General features: G+C 42.8%; 1 protein-coding gene across 4 annotated transcripts in view; it reads right to left on the reverse strand.

The window, feature by feature from the left end:
- The window catches only part of tp53bp2a (tumor protein p53 binding protein, 2a), a 35,109-nt gene that overhangs the window by 16,873 nt on the left and 3,107 nt on the right, over window positions 1-15,129 (reverse strand). For all 4 annotated transcript variants that reach the window (XM_061789635.1, XM_061789636.1, XM_061789633.1 and 1 more), the window contains 4 exons: window positions 2,948-3,095; window positions 2,331-2,444; window positions 1,045-1,115; window positions 83-184 (listed from right to left, as the gene is read on the reverse strand). In XM_061789635.1, coding sequence (XP_061645619.1) covers window positions 83-184; window positions 1,045-1,115; window positions 2,331-2,444; window positions 2,948-3,095 — 435 coding nt within the window. The remainder of the gene's footprint in view (window positions 1-82; window positions 185-1,044; window positions 1,116-2,330; window positions 2,445-2,947; window positions 3,096-15,129) is intronic.

The raw sequence follows: 15,129 nt of genomic DNA on the forward strand, positions 1-15,129 counted from the left end.
CAGCTCTTCATCCTCCATATCCAATCATCTCTACCAGCCTCAGTCTGGACTTTCTTCTTCCTTCGCACGTGCTGGTTTGTACCTTGGAAGCGAGGAGTTGCTGTTGGGCTTCAATCTGCTGCTGCTGCCTGGCTGCCATCTCCTGTAGCTCTGCCAAAGTCATGTCCATCCTGGGTGTTGACACCTGGACAAAATTATCCCAAAACAGCTAGCTGCAACTATATAATGTAGATATTGTAAACATTTATGAAATTTTTGTCTTTTCATTCTACAGTGGGAACTGGAAGTCGAACGCCCCCAAAAGTGGTTCAATTAGGGCAATCATGCTGCACGCCGGATAATGCAGTTGGAATGCATTTGAACCATCAGCATTCAAAACTATAGAGTAGTGCTTATGTTCTCTTTACAAGGGATTCCAGACTGGAGGAAATAAAGTAGATGGAAAAATCTGTAGAGGTCTGGGATCCCTGCTTTACCTTGGTTAAACATGTTACTTAAAACATTGCATGTACAATTTTAAGCTTTTATCAAGGTAATGTTTGTCTGAACTGATTCATACTAGTTTTTTTTCAGGAAAGAATGTTTTGGAATTAGAGCAACTTGAAAGTCAAGCCGACTTTGGAGGTTAAGTACATGAACAAGCAAGACTTTGTACACATGCCCCCGTTTAATTTCTAATTTGCAATTTACATTTGGGATGAATTAGTTCCTTGTTGCGCAATATAGAGGGATGAGGTAGCGGGTCACATACTTTATTTAAAATGGTACATTTCAAACACAATGGGAAGTCATCAAAGGTCCAATTAAGCGCTGAAGCCCATGTGGTTTTAATGAGGGAGGAACACAGGGGTTCAATGTTTTCCATCATCTAAAGAAAAATTTAGATACTTTATTTAATTGCAATTACTCAAATAATTGTTAATTCCGTCCCATAGCAAATCTAGGTCCGCCGTAGTATCTTCTTTTATGAACAATTATTCAACAATTAATAATAGTAGAGTTAATGAAATTTTTTTTTTTAATGCGATAGATTCAGGCACTCACCCCATTCTCCATCCTTCTGTCTGGGGGACACTTCACCCCATTTCTCTTTGGCTCCGAGCCTCTGGACCCCGCTAAGGAAGCAACATGGTAAAACACCTGATCAGACATAATTATGTTTAAAAAAAAAAAATAATAATAATAATTTCTAATAATGCTAATTGTTCCTCTTTTACAGGCAGCTCTGACAGTTCCTACAACAAAGTTGCATTCACAGTGATGCACACGCCTTTCTCTGTTATCTTGCAGGTGCTGCAGTAGTGGATGCACATCAGTAGGAAGCAATACAAAAGGCTGGCTGCCGCTCTATGAGCTCTCCTCTTCTGGGAAACAACAGCACTCTTTGTGACTGACAATAATCTGGGGCTTTAACTTCATACATAACCAAGCGGCTGGTGGGAGGGTCCTACAAGTACGCGTTCGTCTACATGAGGGTGGGGAAGCTACGGACCAGCGGAACAGGTTGCTTGCATTTTTACGGCTGGGGAGGGGGACTTGAGGTCTAGATCCTATAAAGCCCTGCCCCATGATCAAAGCCCTTTCGCATGTATAATAGCTTTTGATGACCCTTGATGGACCCAAATAAGACATACTTTATGAGTTATGAATCTGTACTGGCGATACCTGCATTAGTGATTCAATATCTAAGTTCGGAAAGACGACACCTACAAACCAAAAGGAATAATTTAAAATTGAAGGAATAGGTATGAAGGGACAGTGTCATAAATCCAGTGGAGATGTGAGCCAACTGTGGGAAACTAAGAGGGGCTAAGAGAACAGGAAGGGAAAACAAGCATCTAATCTCTAGCCCAGACTCAGAAGCAGTGAGGGGGCAAAAGGGGCTTAGTTACGCAACGGAGGGCTGAGAGGATCGCAGACCACCAAAAATAAAATCAGGTTTTCTGTGTTCTTAAGGAAAACAGAAAAGTAATGAGTTTAAACTGACTTGACTGTGTTGACCCTGCGTTCTACCTGTGCTCAGGCAGTACTGATGTATAAGGCCTTGGGATACGCATTGGCGTTGGTTGTCAATTTATTTATTTATTTATATTTATTTGTTTGTTTGTTTTTTATTCTTTTCTATTCATAAAAACATCTTTCAACAGTCCTTCCTACACTAACTTGAAGGTAAGGTATTGGCCTGAAATGTGTACCCCTCTCATTTTCCAACTCACAGTAAAAGTGTCAATTATCCAAGACACTTCGACACATTATGAAATATTTTTTTTTTTTTAAAGACAAGAAGGCAGACGTAAAGTTCAAGAAACAGGGCAAGGGTGGATACTTACCCGATTCCCTACTTGGGGATCGGTTGTGACGCAGAAAGAAGCGCACCTCCGCCCTGTGCTGTCCCCATCGTTGTAGCACATCCAGCATCCGCTCCCCGTCCCCTACGGCTCGCTCTGCAACACGGAGGTTAGTAATGTTTGTACGTGTCCAAAGCACAACGCAAACACAGACGCATGTAAATGACACTCAAAGCCATCACTGTCCTCGGCATACGGTTCAAATGACAAACCATTGATTTGAGTCATTCATAACGCGTTACAGTCACGTAGACGTGGAAAACGGAGAGAAAGGTCTGCAATGCGAAATGGTTTCTGAGCAGTCCCCCTTCACGCTACTTGTGCAAGTCCTCAAACATGATAATTGGCACAGCATCACCATGGAAACACAGACACAACCAACTCCTTCAGTTCCAAATGCGAATGCTTCACAGAAATGGATAAGATTCGAGATGGCTCCGGGTGCTTGAGTTTGTTGGAGATTATGGATTCAATTTGCATTTGGGAGCATCAAGAGGCCTTCCAAAATAAATTGTCTTGCAGCTGCACACATAATTAATAGCCATTAAGGCTACATTTCAGAAAACCTAGTCGCCTCTGGAAAACAAAGTAACGCTCACCGGATCCGCGCCACATTTCCGACAGGTGACAGTCGGCCTCCCCCGGCTCCTTGCACAAGTCCACCACGTCCCGACATAGTGTTTCTGGAGTGATGGGAACCTCAGTAAAATGTTGATCATTGTTACTGAGGTAAACTGTCAGGAACATCTGGGGGGAAGAGAGAGAGGCTAGATTAGACAAACAATTTCAAAAGATAATAATATACAGTGGTGCCTTGACTTATGAGTTTAATTTGTTCCTTGAGCACGCTCATAAATGAAAACATCTCAAATGATCTAACCTTATTGCTATGAATGGAAAGCCAATGAATCCGTTACAGTTCCACAAAAAACTACATTCTTTTTTGTAACGTGATTTTTAAATAAGAAAACTAGCAGTCTACTGTATGGTGCTTTCTAAAAGCATACAGTAAGAATGAAATCAAATGTAAAGAAATAAACAGTCTGTGCATCATTATTCACGTTTCAGTGCTCATTGACATTGTGCTCTCTGGTGTTCGCGCCTTGGGACGTCAGGGAGCAGTGTCATACAGACATGCATAATACACAAAGAAGACTATCACAACTAATTGACTCAGTATAAGATGCAGTAATATTAGTCGTTTTTTTGCAAAGGACAAAGAATGAGTACTGTTGTATTGTCTGGCTATATGTCGCTGCACTATTTGTGCTCAAATATCCATTGACTATAGGGTTATAACAACTGCAACATTGTTATTTTCCCAAGCCTGTCTATGGCGTTTTGGATTGTGTGTTAGCATTAAGCAGCGGCCTTTCCTAAATTATGTGGCTTGCTTAAATAGAAAATGTTTAATTAGCTTGGTTATAGGTTTAAACTTTAACTGCATTTGAAACTCAAGTATTTGCTCGCAACTCAAAAAGAAAATCTGCCGAGCGACGGCTCGTCTCTCAATAACTTGTAAGCTGAGGTACTCCTGTAATAACATAAGATCCCAGTGTGTTCTATGTGGGAGCAGCGAGAACAGTATAATTCCCTGCAATTGGGATCTTATTTCCTAGCGTGTCTGTGTGTGCGTGTGTGTGTGTGTGTGTGTCAGCTTCAGTGATAGCAGTATCAGCAGGCTGGCCCGCATTCCTCCGTGTCAACACAGAAATCAGAGGCCGGCTTCCAAAATTCCATTTCACCCTGTGCCATGGATCCGCTAACTAGTGTTGACACCAATGTGACGATTTCCCCGGCTTGGCTCAGCCCTAACTTGTCTTTACTACTTTACTAGTCTCGATTTGGGGTAGCTGGTTCTCCACCTCAATATAGTACAGCAGGAAACCACAAGGACGTGAACGTATAACTTCGAAAGAGACATGCTAACAAATAACTATTTATGTCATCGCCACGGGCTGTTGGCCATGTTAAGGAAAATAAAATAAAATGTCTAAAATAAAAATATTACTTTGGTGCCATCTGGTGGTATCCTGATGCCAAGAAACTAAGTGATGGGAGGCGCTTCATTTCATCAGGTCATATGGCCTTGTATAATAGTGCAAAACCATCATTTTGTGGTATCGGTAGGCAATTAGAAAACTTTTGGGCTGGGTGTAAATTACTTCCAGATTTTCACTATTCGCGGCAGAGCTCGGTCCTAGTCCCCCTGCAAATAGCGACGGTTCTCGGAATAATAATGTACCGTCGAGAGCTAAAGCGCAGTAACCGTCAGCTAATGTCATTTCAAACAGTGAGCTGCCTCATGATCATAAAAATACACTTTTAAAAAAAGAAAAAAAGAAAAACCACATGCTGGTTCAGTATGTCTTAAGACAGTGATTATCTGATCAGACTTCAGCTTCCTCTGGTAAATTTCCTTTACACTTGAAAAGTATCCATAAATGTAACCCATATAGCATTGGCACAGCATACTTGGTTGACCAGGTACGAGGACTAGTACAGTATCTCATAGCACCCGGCTTTGCTAAGTAGCAATAGCAATTAGAGCAGTGTTGAGCCACATAGTTGGCAAGCAGTTAAAAGGGAGAATTCAATTTATTAATACAGATGGGTATGATCAATGGATTATCTGCAGTAGAAAGGGATTCATAACCCAGCAGGCCTACCGTGGGCACAAAATAAAAAAATGTATGGAATACATGTGACTAAGTAAGCATGGGCAGATGCATTCATACACGACGCACAGTATAGTTATGCAACTCCTGACAGATGCACTCGTTTAACACTATGCTGCTGTTATATTAGTGGATTTAAAAAAAATTGCGTTGTCTGTTATTTAAGTGTACATCACTTTGCACTTAAAAGCTTTGCGCACTTCTGGTAAGACTGCATTTAATAGTGTCGTGGCATGACAATAAAGCAGAATCTAATCTAATCTAATGCCTAAGAGGCTTTGGGGCCAACACTGGAATATGCTCTTAGATATAATCTGATCACACAGTAGGAAGGGCAGCTTTGATAAGGCTGAAGTAAAAGCAATATGGTACCATACTGCACCAGGCCCTGGTTTATAATTTTGTGCTGCCATGAATAAGTGGCCATCATGTTGTTTTCCCTCAATCTCAATGCCCAGGATGGGCTATTAAATGCTTCTATTCTCAGTATGGTGCTGCCAACAGGGGCCATGGTGGGAACAAATCAGGTCAGCCGGGTCACGGATACAAAGGCTTTGTGGTAGCAAGTTTGCAGGGCAGCCGAAGCTATTAGCCAGAAAGTATTGGGTTTGCCTTTATACAAAGTGGCAAAAGAAGGCAATTGTGACAAAGCCTTAAGTGGCTTTTTATCCTCCTCTTTTCATCTTCAAATAGATCCGTGACGCCGGGGGAAGGAGTCACGTTTCCTTTCCGACGTGTACTGTCTTCTACAGTCAAAGGTAAGGATATGACACAAGAGTACCTGACTAAAATGGTCTGCTCCATTAGGATGCAGATAAAAGCCCCCCATTGATAATATGAATCACCTCGTGACTCATCATCAAGACTAATGCAGCCGGCGAGGGGGCTATAAACAACGCTGTTTTCAGGGGCCACCCGAGAGAATGATGACAAAACCAATATTTCCTTCTCCTGTTCGCTCATCACCATTGTTGCCAACCTGGTTAGTTAGTTACCATGACAAATGCTTTAAACTCAGTTGGATGCACTTTACTCAGGATTCCAGCAACAGCAGAGCAGCTGACATCATCAAAACTTCCCAGCAATGTAGGACATTCAAATGACCCTGTTAATATTTGGAGAGTGGAGGAGAGAGAGAAAACAGCAAGGGGGAGGGTTGAGGGTGGGAAAACAGTGGAAGAAGGTGTGCGGGGGAAGAGGAATGGTGCCTGCTGAAAAGCCAATTCCTCTTTGCACTAAAGTTAATGTACAAGGAGCAAAATGATCTTGTACCCACCAAGTAAATATTTCATGAAGAATTGCTGCAAGTTAGTGCAATATGTGCATAATCAAGTAAGACTCATATCTACATCGCTTTAAATATACGGCTTTTGGACCTTTCGTGATGCAAAAATAAGGCTAGCATCAATTTCGGGGATCTTTTTTCCATTCAATAATCCAAAACAAAAATGGTATCAGGCATAAACGCTCAGAACGAAGGTCTTCTGTATTTACTCACAGTGAGGAAACACTTTTTCGCCCAGAGAAGAGCAGAAAGGAAACTGCTGCGACAAAGTGGATCCTGTGGAGTGTAATGCTGCAAAATACAGAGCTGAGCAACAGGGTAGACCACCGTTAGCATGCTTGTTTTTTTTGCCATTTTGGTGACGACCAATCATTTCGACCAATAGCCAACCCGCAGTAGTTTCATATCGGCCTGGCTTGCTTGAAATAATCAATAGAGCGGCATTGAACAGCCAGTATGTGGCCTCTTTTTTAGAGGAATTGTTCACTCTTTGTACCACTGTAGAATCTACTATACATGGTTTGAGATTGCTTGAGAGTAGAGTTGGTACCAAACAGGCTTGTGACTGAAAAGTTCACTAAAGGAGATCCTTGTTAAATATGATGCAGCGGATTAAAAATAAGTTAATACATTCACGGTTTATGACATGTTAAACAGACGGACGGCGCCTTTGTTATTTTGCTCTCGGCCCAACGATTTGCATGTTAATACAACAGTCCGTGACAAAACTCAACCGGATGAGGCTGGTAAAACAAACAGGAGCGCAAGAACTTATGAGAATGCACTGCCTTGGTTAACCAAACAAACGAATGGGGAGCCAATGCGAGAAGGAAAATACATCAGCCTAAGGCCAAGTGAAGCAAGGGAATCTATCACTGTGATCGTACTACAGTTCTCACACGATCGGAGATGCAGAAGAAGAAGAAGAAGAAGATGCAGCACTCTTTCCCAGCATTTTGGACTGATGTGACATTAAATATGACAAACTGGCAATTATAGCATGGGGATGTGGTCATGAACTCAGCAGGGTTCAGTGTAGATACTCTCAAAGTACAGCTGCGATATGGCTGAGGCATTGGAAGCACATCTCGGGGATTAAATTAATCTGCCGTATATAAAAAACAGCTTCTCACCAGGCTACTGGCTCAGTATTACAACTGTAAGCTTAAACTGGGCTAGTTGCAACTCTATAGGCAGTCACTGTGCCAACAGCTGACGATTCCCTGTTGTTGAAGTTGCAAATGTCCATTCCCGCACGGTTATTTCAAAGCAGTCTCAAGTATTTATGGAATGACTTTTTGTCACCCCAAATGAAACAACAGTCATTCATCAAGATTATAAGAAACAAAGCAGGATAGAAATGGTGTATAAGTAGAAGGTACGACTGATGGTAAAAGCATGACCATTATGCTGGTGGAACGTACAAAAGCCCCTTAAACCCCTCTGCCACAGACAACAAAAACACAACCTCCCCAGATGAAAGGCTGCAACATCAAACCCTCGACCATAAGGCAATGCAATAAGACATCTAAAAGGGACAGTAAGCACTTGCAGCTGGCAGCACTTGCTTGATTTGCCATCTTGAAAAAAGGCTGACAAGGAACTGCACTGACAATGAGGGACTGGAACAGGAAAGACACTGTAGCAGTTTGACTTGGTCACTGTAGGGAAAGAGAATCCTTTGTATCACATTAAGTTCGTGTTGAGGGGAAGCATGGGTCATTGTTTAGGCCTAGGTGCCAATAAAGCCATGTTTCCACCAAACAGTGGAGTTCGGTTTGGGTCAGTATATCATTTTTGGTGATTCTGTTGTACGGCAGAGTCGAGTGGCCCTAGGTTCGAAACTCTGCTTAGGCCCCGAAATGTGTATGTTCTACCCATGCTTGTGTGGGTTTTCCTCCAGGTAATTACTGGTAGGCCTCCTGCCACATTCCCAAAACATGCCTATGAAGACTCTAAATTGTCTGTCGGTGAGAATGTGAGTAGGGCTTCAGCTTTCCCATAGTTTTAGAATTGGGCATTCTACCGATTATCCTATTGATTAACCGGATGGAAAAAAAAGTACTATCAAACAGTACCAACACAAAACAAAAATGAGCATGTGAGGTGGGGGTATTATTTTTGCGGGCTACATTAAACTAGCTAACATCAATACTTTTGTTACCGATCATACTCGTCGTGTTGTGCTGAGGTTCTGCTTTACAGTAGACACAGCGCAATTCTATTACTATAAAATTTTTGAAGTGTGAAATTATCAGAAAAACATTTACGGATTATTTCCTTCTGGTGACATTTGTCTGTGTAGATTAAAATGATCCCTGCCAAATTTCAAGGCAGAGACTTTGCTTTGATTTTTGTTTATTTTTTTAATCTAATCATTGGCGTTATTCCATTCATCGTTTCACCCCTAAATCTAAGTGTGAGCGGTTGTTTATTTGGGTCCTGTGATCGGGTGCCGACGAGTCCGGGGTGTAACCCGCTTCTTGATCAAGATCAGCTGAGATAGGCTAACCTGTGCTACAGAAAACAGGTTGATGGATTAAAATAAGTTTCCGATTACTAAAATGTTGCTCATAGTGGTCCATACAGTATATTGCGGCATGGTCACATGATCTACACAATGATAAAGATTCTATGCATCTCTACATAGGTTTATAAAATAAGCAAATCAGATGTGAACACAATAGCTTCCCTCTTTGCGCTTTTACGCTTAGGGGGGAGTATGTAAATATTGGGGATTTCGAGAGGATTCAAAGCAACTTCCTGGGATCTCAATGGCAGGTTACAGGGGCGCGCTGCTATGATGGACATGCTATTTAGTGACGTGCTTTAAAAGCATGCCAGGTCAGCATTCCAAAGCATAGTGAGGAAAAGCAAACGCAACAACTTGGTAGAAACAAGACTTTGTCCTTAAACTCCCATTTGGAAGCCCCGCAGCAGATGCCACTGATTACACGCCTGGGGGCACAAAGCTCATCGAGGCTTGAGGGTTGTTTAGACTGGGAGAAGATCGGAGTTTCAAACGTCAACACTACAGACGCAGCCAATCACAGTCAGGGAGGAATGCGGTGTAGGGGTGTAGCAGTCTCCTGCTGATTATTCAGATACGTGTAGCAGAAAAATGGGTGAACACGCACAGTGCAGTTGCAGGATGATTTATGTCTTACAGCTATAGTGAATCAGTAGAGTTTGAAAGCCAATTAAAATTGCAATTCAAACAAAGGTGGGACAAAAGCACCTACAATCTCAATCCACGTGTCAACCTTTGAAGGCTTCATTCTCCTTGTCAGGGTCAATTTGCCTCTCAAGACCATTGTTCAAACGTGACTGGTCGCATATTGCGTTAGGAGAAATGAAACCTCTCTGACAGGGCCACTTTCCTATTTGCAGCAACAGACATCACACGGGATGACTCTGTAATTGAGTTACTCTGCAAAAACAGGATAACTAGCAAATTCTAAGGTCATCCACTCGCTTTCCGTGTCGGTACCGACTAGGGAAGAAAAACAACAACGCTGTCAGAAGGAATTCGTTATCTTCAATTGGCATTTGGAAAAGCTTCCAAGTGAGATAAGCTATCCTGGCTGTCGATCTGTGCAGAGCTACAATTTTATGCTCTCAATCAGTTCTTTGTATTCCCCTCAGCGGGATATACAAAGTTGACTTCTCACTGCAGTATCAGGAACAACAGTCATCCAGCCATCCATTTTCTTCGTTGCTTATCATTTAGATTATTCTACAGATTGTCAGATAAAAATCGATTTTAGATTATTAAACAACAAAATGTGCACGTGAGGTGCACATCATATTGTTATCCACTTGAGTTCACAATCTTCAACGTTCCACACTAATATCTGTGACTCTTGAGTGTGTGGGTCCTTGCCTGGTGATCGATGTGGGAGCCAGCGAATGAGAGTGTAGAGTCGGCTGTTGCGAGCTCAGGTCAGCGGCTGGCTGTTAATTGGTTAACCGTTGGCCAGTTAGCATGTTGAGTACACCTGGGTCTCAGTCGTGGTCATAGAAACATGTATAACATGCTTATGTAATGTGTTTGTTCAATAAAGTTATTAAAACAATTGAAAGTGAACCAGCGGCTGTGACTATCCTTGACCACTTGTGACGATATTACAACCTGTTTTAAGTAGAGGTGGTAGGCTATCTGAAATTAGCTAACATCGATAGCTTGTGTTGGCAATCATACGTATGCTGTTGTGGTACATTAGTTTTGCTTTGCAGTACACACATTGTACTTTGTTATGTTCCTTTTAAGTGAGAAATAAACTTTGGACATTCTCAGTCTTTAATGCATCCTTTCTTCCTGGCTCGTCGCCATCGCGCCAACTTATTTCTACACAGTGTTGCGTGTGTCTGTGCGGAAAAATGATCAATGCAGAGCTTCAAGGCAGAGATTTTGCTCCCACTTTTTTTTGTAACCGAAATTATTCGTGCTATTCGAATAATCATTTTTGTTCTGAGACTGTCACAGCAAGGCTTGAAACATTATGACTGAATCCCTTGGAAACACAAGAAAAATAATTTAATGCCTTGAGCGGAAAAACGGAGGACAACTGCAAAAGTCTTATCCTTGACGATTCCTTGGGGGGGGGGTAATCTTACGGGTGCTGGGATGTGGGCCCATCGCACACTTTTGCTTCTAGCTGAGGTAAGCAAATTAATCAAGTAGCTGAGAGAGTCACCTCCGAATGTGATTACTGCCCGTTGGTGGGACACTGCAGCAGCATTCCCTCGCCGGCAATCGCAGCTGTCCCCGCTACAGCTTTCTTAGTTGACACGGTTCCAATATGTCATCATGAGTCCTTCAAAAAATGCAAGGCAGCAGAAACCGCCCAGATGGACTTTTTGTCTTAGGTGAAGCCACCTCTTTCTGCACTTCATAATCAGCGCCCATTCCTCATCTACATTATTATCTGTCACATGAGGGGGGTAACTAAACAGGATGGGCAGATTGTGTTTTCCAAACTACCTTGATGACTGAAGTCCGACAGACACATCCAGACTACAAAGGAACTGTTACAACCTGGAACTACCTACTTTTACCTGAAGCGCGACAAATTAAAGTTATTTAAAGACAAGTAACATTGCAAGTTAACGAATTCATGCAATTTTGATTTGGCCAGAAATGTGACAACAGAGGAAAGAAATTTGCTTAAAACCTGTAATGCTTGAGGCCCGGCGCACACAGAGCGACACAGCCGAACACAACTGGAGTCGACTGTCGCAAAAAAAAATGTACAGCTGGCGACACTTTGCCACACACCAAGTGACTGAGCGTCGCACATCTAGCAGCACGCTGCAATGGAAGAACCGCAACCCTGTATGAGGTTTTGGGGCTCAACATACAATGTTACATTTTTTTTATTGAACCACAAAAACATGGCACCATTATCAAGGAAAAAGCAGATTGTCACAAAGAGAGCAAACTAGGGTGGATGTTTTAAAACACCGTTTGCAACCTAGGTCCCGCTTGTACAGGGCAGGGGGCCTAGGTTGAGGTTCTAAGCGTTTCTAAATAGAGAGTCTAAAATGGCCCTCCTGTTTTGATCAGTGTTTTTGCTATTGAGATATTTGTAAATCTCTGTAGGCAATACAAATCAACAGTGGTAAACACATTTGAGGAATTTCAAGATTCTAGGGATGCATCGATACCACTTTTCTTCAGACAGAATATGAAAATGTAATTACCGGTACATTTGAATACTCATCGTGACCAAATACCAATATGAAATGAAAATATTATATTTTCATCAAATGTTGTTCAAAAACACAAACTATTACTAATTTTGCAGAGTATAATTTGCAGTCGGCTAACAAAAAAGTACCTCCACACGGCTGACATGGCTCCTACTCCCCCTGCCCAGAAGGTATACGTCTAGCTGGTAAAGTGGTATCGTAGTATCGGAGCAATTTTTCCGAGTAAGAGTACAGACGTGCAGCATCTGATCCAATACAGACACTTGAATCTGTATAGGTGCATCCCTAAAAGATTCCAAGTTGAAACAAACCATTTTGCAACACATCCCTGCGACTGGTTTGGAATTATTTCCACCTGAATTTGACCATCACAGCCGCCTTTGCGATCCGTCCAAATTCTTATCTCGAGCCACTGAATGGAATAAGCAGTACAGAAAATTAATGGATTAATTGTTTACAGAAAAATATATATATATATATATACTAGCACTGACACAACATGGTGTCCAGGCTAGTACAACCTAAATGCCTGAACATAGAGTAAAAAGGTTCCTTCGGTTTCCTCATACAGAGCCGCCACAATGTTTGCTGGAATTGTACCACTGGGACGCTAAATTCTGTACTACAAGCAGTCGGACATGCACAAGTTCCTCTTCCAAATCAACCCAGTGCATTGTTGTATTGCGAGAATGCCACAGTAGTCAGCGCTAAGAAGACATATTGACACACAGTTGGCTCACAGTTCCATCCGCACGATCCTCCTTACGATCGATAGTCGTTATCACAACTCTTATGCTGTAGGTACAAGTTAAAACAAAAATAAATACAAATCAAAAACACCAATAACCAACCCTGGTGACGACGTGCTTGCGAAACGACGGTCACATAGTACCAACACAAAGCCTACGGCGGCTGCAGAGAAAGCCTGCTCAGGTTTCTGTTGACACACACACACACTTTCCCACCAACGTGACACACCGGAGAGATGTGTTGTGGTTTTGCAGAAGAAAAAAAAAAAAAAAAAGGACAAATACGTACATTTGTGTGTTTAGAGAGGGAGGCCTATCTGCTCAGAATCTACACAGTGAGCTACACTCGTCATGGGAGAAGAATGAGGAAGAGGTAGGTGATCATGAACTTAACATACAAGAAAACCATGCATTTTGAGTTCATTTTGAATCTTCTTATATTTGAATGTATACAAAGAATATTTCCCGTACTTTCACGGCCATAGGGCGCACCGTATTAAAAGGTGCAGTCTCAGTTACGGGGTCTATTTATGTATTCAACACATACATAAGGCGCACCGTATTATGGGGCGCACGCATGGTAAAACATACACTAGCATGCATGCACGCTAAAACTGTTTTTAAAAAGGCAGCGGGAGCAACACTGAGTACTTCATGTACTCAAGTTATTATTATTTATTTTATTTTTTTAATCAATCCTCATCCACAAATCCATCAAAGTCCTCATCTTCTGTATCCGAAATGAACAGCCGGGCAAGTTCTCCATCAAACACGCCGGGTTCCCTCTCGTCATTGTCTGTGTCAGTCTCGTTTCCGGGGGGCTGTTCAGCAATGATGCCGGCTTTCGCGAAAGCTCGGACAACAGTCAGAGCAGATACCTTAGCCCTGGCATCCACAATCCATTCACATACGGTGGCGTAACTCGCCCGGCGTTCCCTCCCAGTCTGAGTTTCACTTGGTTTTTCACAGCAGCTGTCACAGATCAACAGGGGCAGTGACGCGTGGAAAAAAAGCATCCTGTCTCTTTACGTACACCTCACTCAGCCACGCTCTCATTTTCTCCTCGTCCATCCAGCCCTTTTGATTGGCCTTAATGATGACTTCGGCTGGAAACTTTTCTTGAGGCAGAGTCTCCCTCTTAAAAATCACCAAAAGTGGCAGTTTCTGTCCGTTACCATGGCAACCAAGCACAACAGTAAAAGCCGACTTCTCGTACCAAGTTGTGCGTATCGCTACCGTGGTGGTCCCCTTCTTCTCTACAGTGTGGTTCACCGGTATGTCAAAAGTGAGCGGCACCTCGTCCATGTTGGTGAGGTGGTTGGGCTGGATCTGTTTGTCGGCAATCTTTTTACTGCAGTAGGAGTGGAAGACGGCCAGCTTTTCCTTGTAATCCGCCAGACGTTGCTGCGCCACAGTAGTCCTTGCCCGGATGGATAGATGGCGCCGTTTCATAAAACGAAAGCACCAAGACGGACCTCCTTGAAAATGTTCAATTTTCATTTCTTCTGCAAGCGTTATTGCACTCAGTCGAACGGTGATTGTAGAGACGCTTCTCCCGGCTGTTCTTTGCTCATGAATCCATTGCTCGAGTTGGTCTTCCAACTCGGGCCACCTCGCCTTGTTTCCGCGGAAACTCAGCTTCGTCGTCTTGACTTGATGAAGCTCGTTTTCCTGCTTCCGCCACTTGCGAACCATGGATTCGTTGATCTTGAGTTCTCTCGCGGCTGCTCGATTACAATGTTCCTCTGCGTAACTAATAGCTTGCAGTTTAAACTGTGCTTCGTAAGCGTGTCTCTTCGTAGGTGCCATTTTCGGGGGTCCTTAGCCAAACCGATGCACATTAACGGAGCTATATACCTACTGGGGGTGTGTCTTTAGCGTCCTCTGTCACGCGCACCCTTCCCCCTTTACGTCCGCATGCTGTCCTCAGTCACGTCCGCCTTCCTCTCTACAAGAAGCGTGTCGGCAAGAAATGCTCCCAGTCAATCAAGCGGAGCACTCATCAAAGTCACGCAACAACATTTACAGATTATGGAACTTGGTGCACACATAAGGCATGCCGCATTATAAGGCGCCCCCCGTCCATTTTGGAGAAAAATTAAGACTTTTAAGTGCGCCTTATGGTCGTGAAAATACGGTACCTTCAAAATTATATGTTTAAATGAACCCATTTAAAACAGCTTTTTGTTCACAGCCAACTTACCAATGCAGGCAGAATGCTGCTGTAGCGTGTGAATTTGGTTGTTACATGACAGCCGTGCGCCAACAATGTCAGCACTTTTAAAGGAGCTGCTGCTGTACGGTTTCACATGGAGATCCTAATGATGTTGAACTATTCAACATTCCTAGTGTTTCGC

This window comes from Phyllopteryx taeniolatus, chromosome 11, assembly GCF_024500385.1.
Source record: "Phyllopteryx taeniolatus isolate TA_2022b chromosome 11, UOR_Ptae_1.2, whole genome shotgun sequence".
NCBI classification, from domain to species: Eukaryota; Metazoa; Chordata; class Actinopteri; order Syngnathiformes; family Syngnathidae; genus Phyllopteryx; species Phyllopteryx taeniolatus.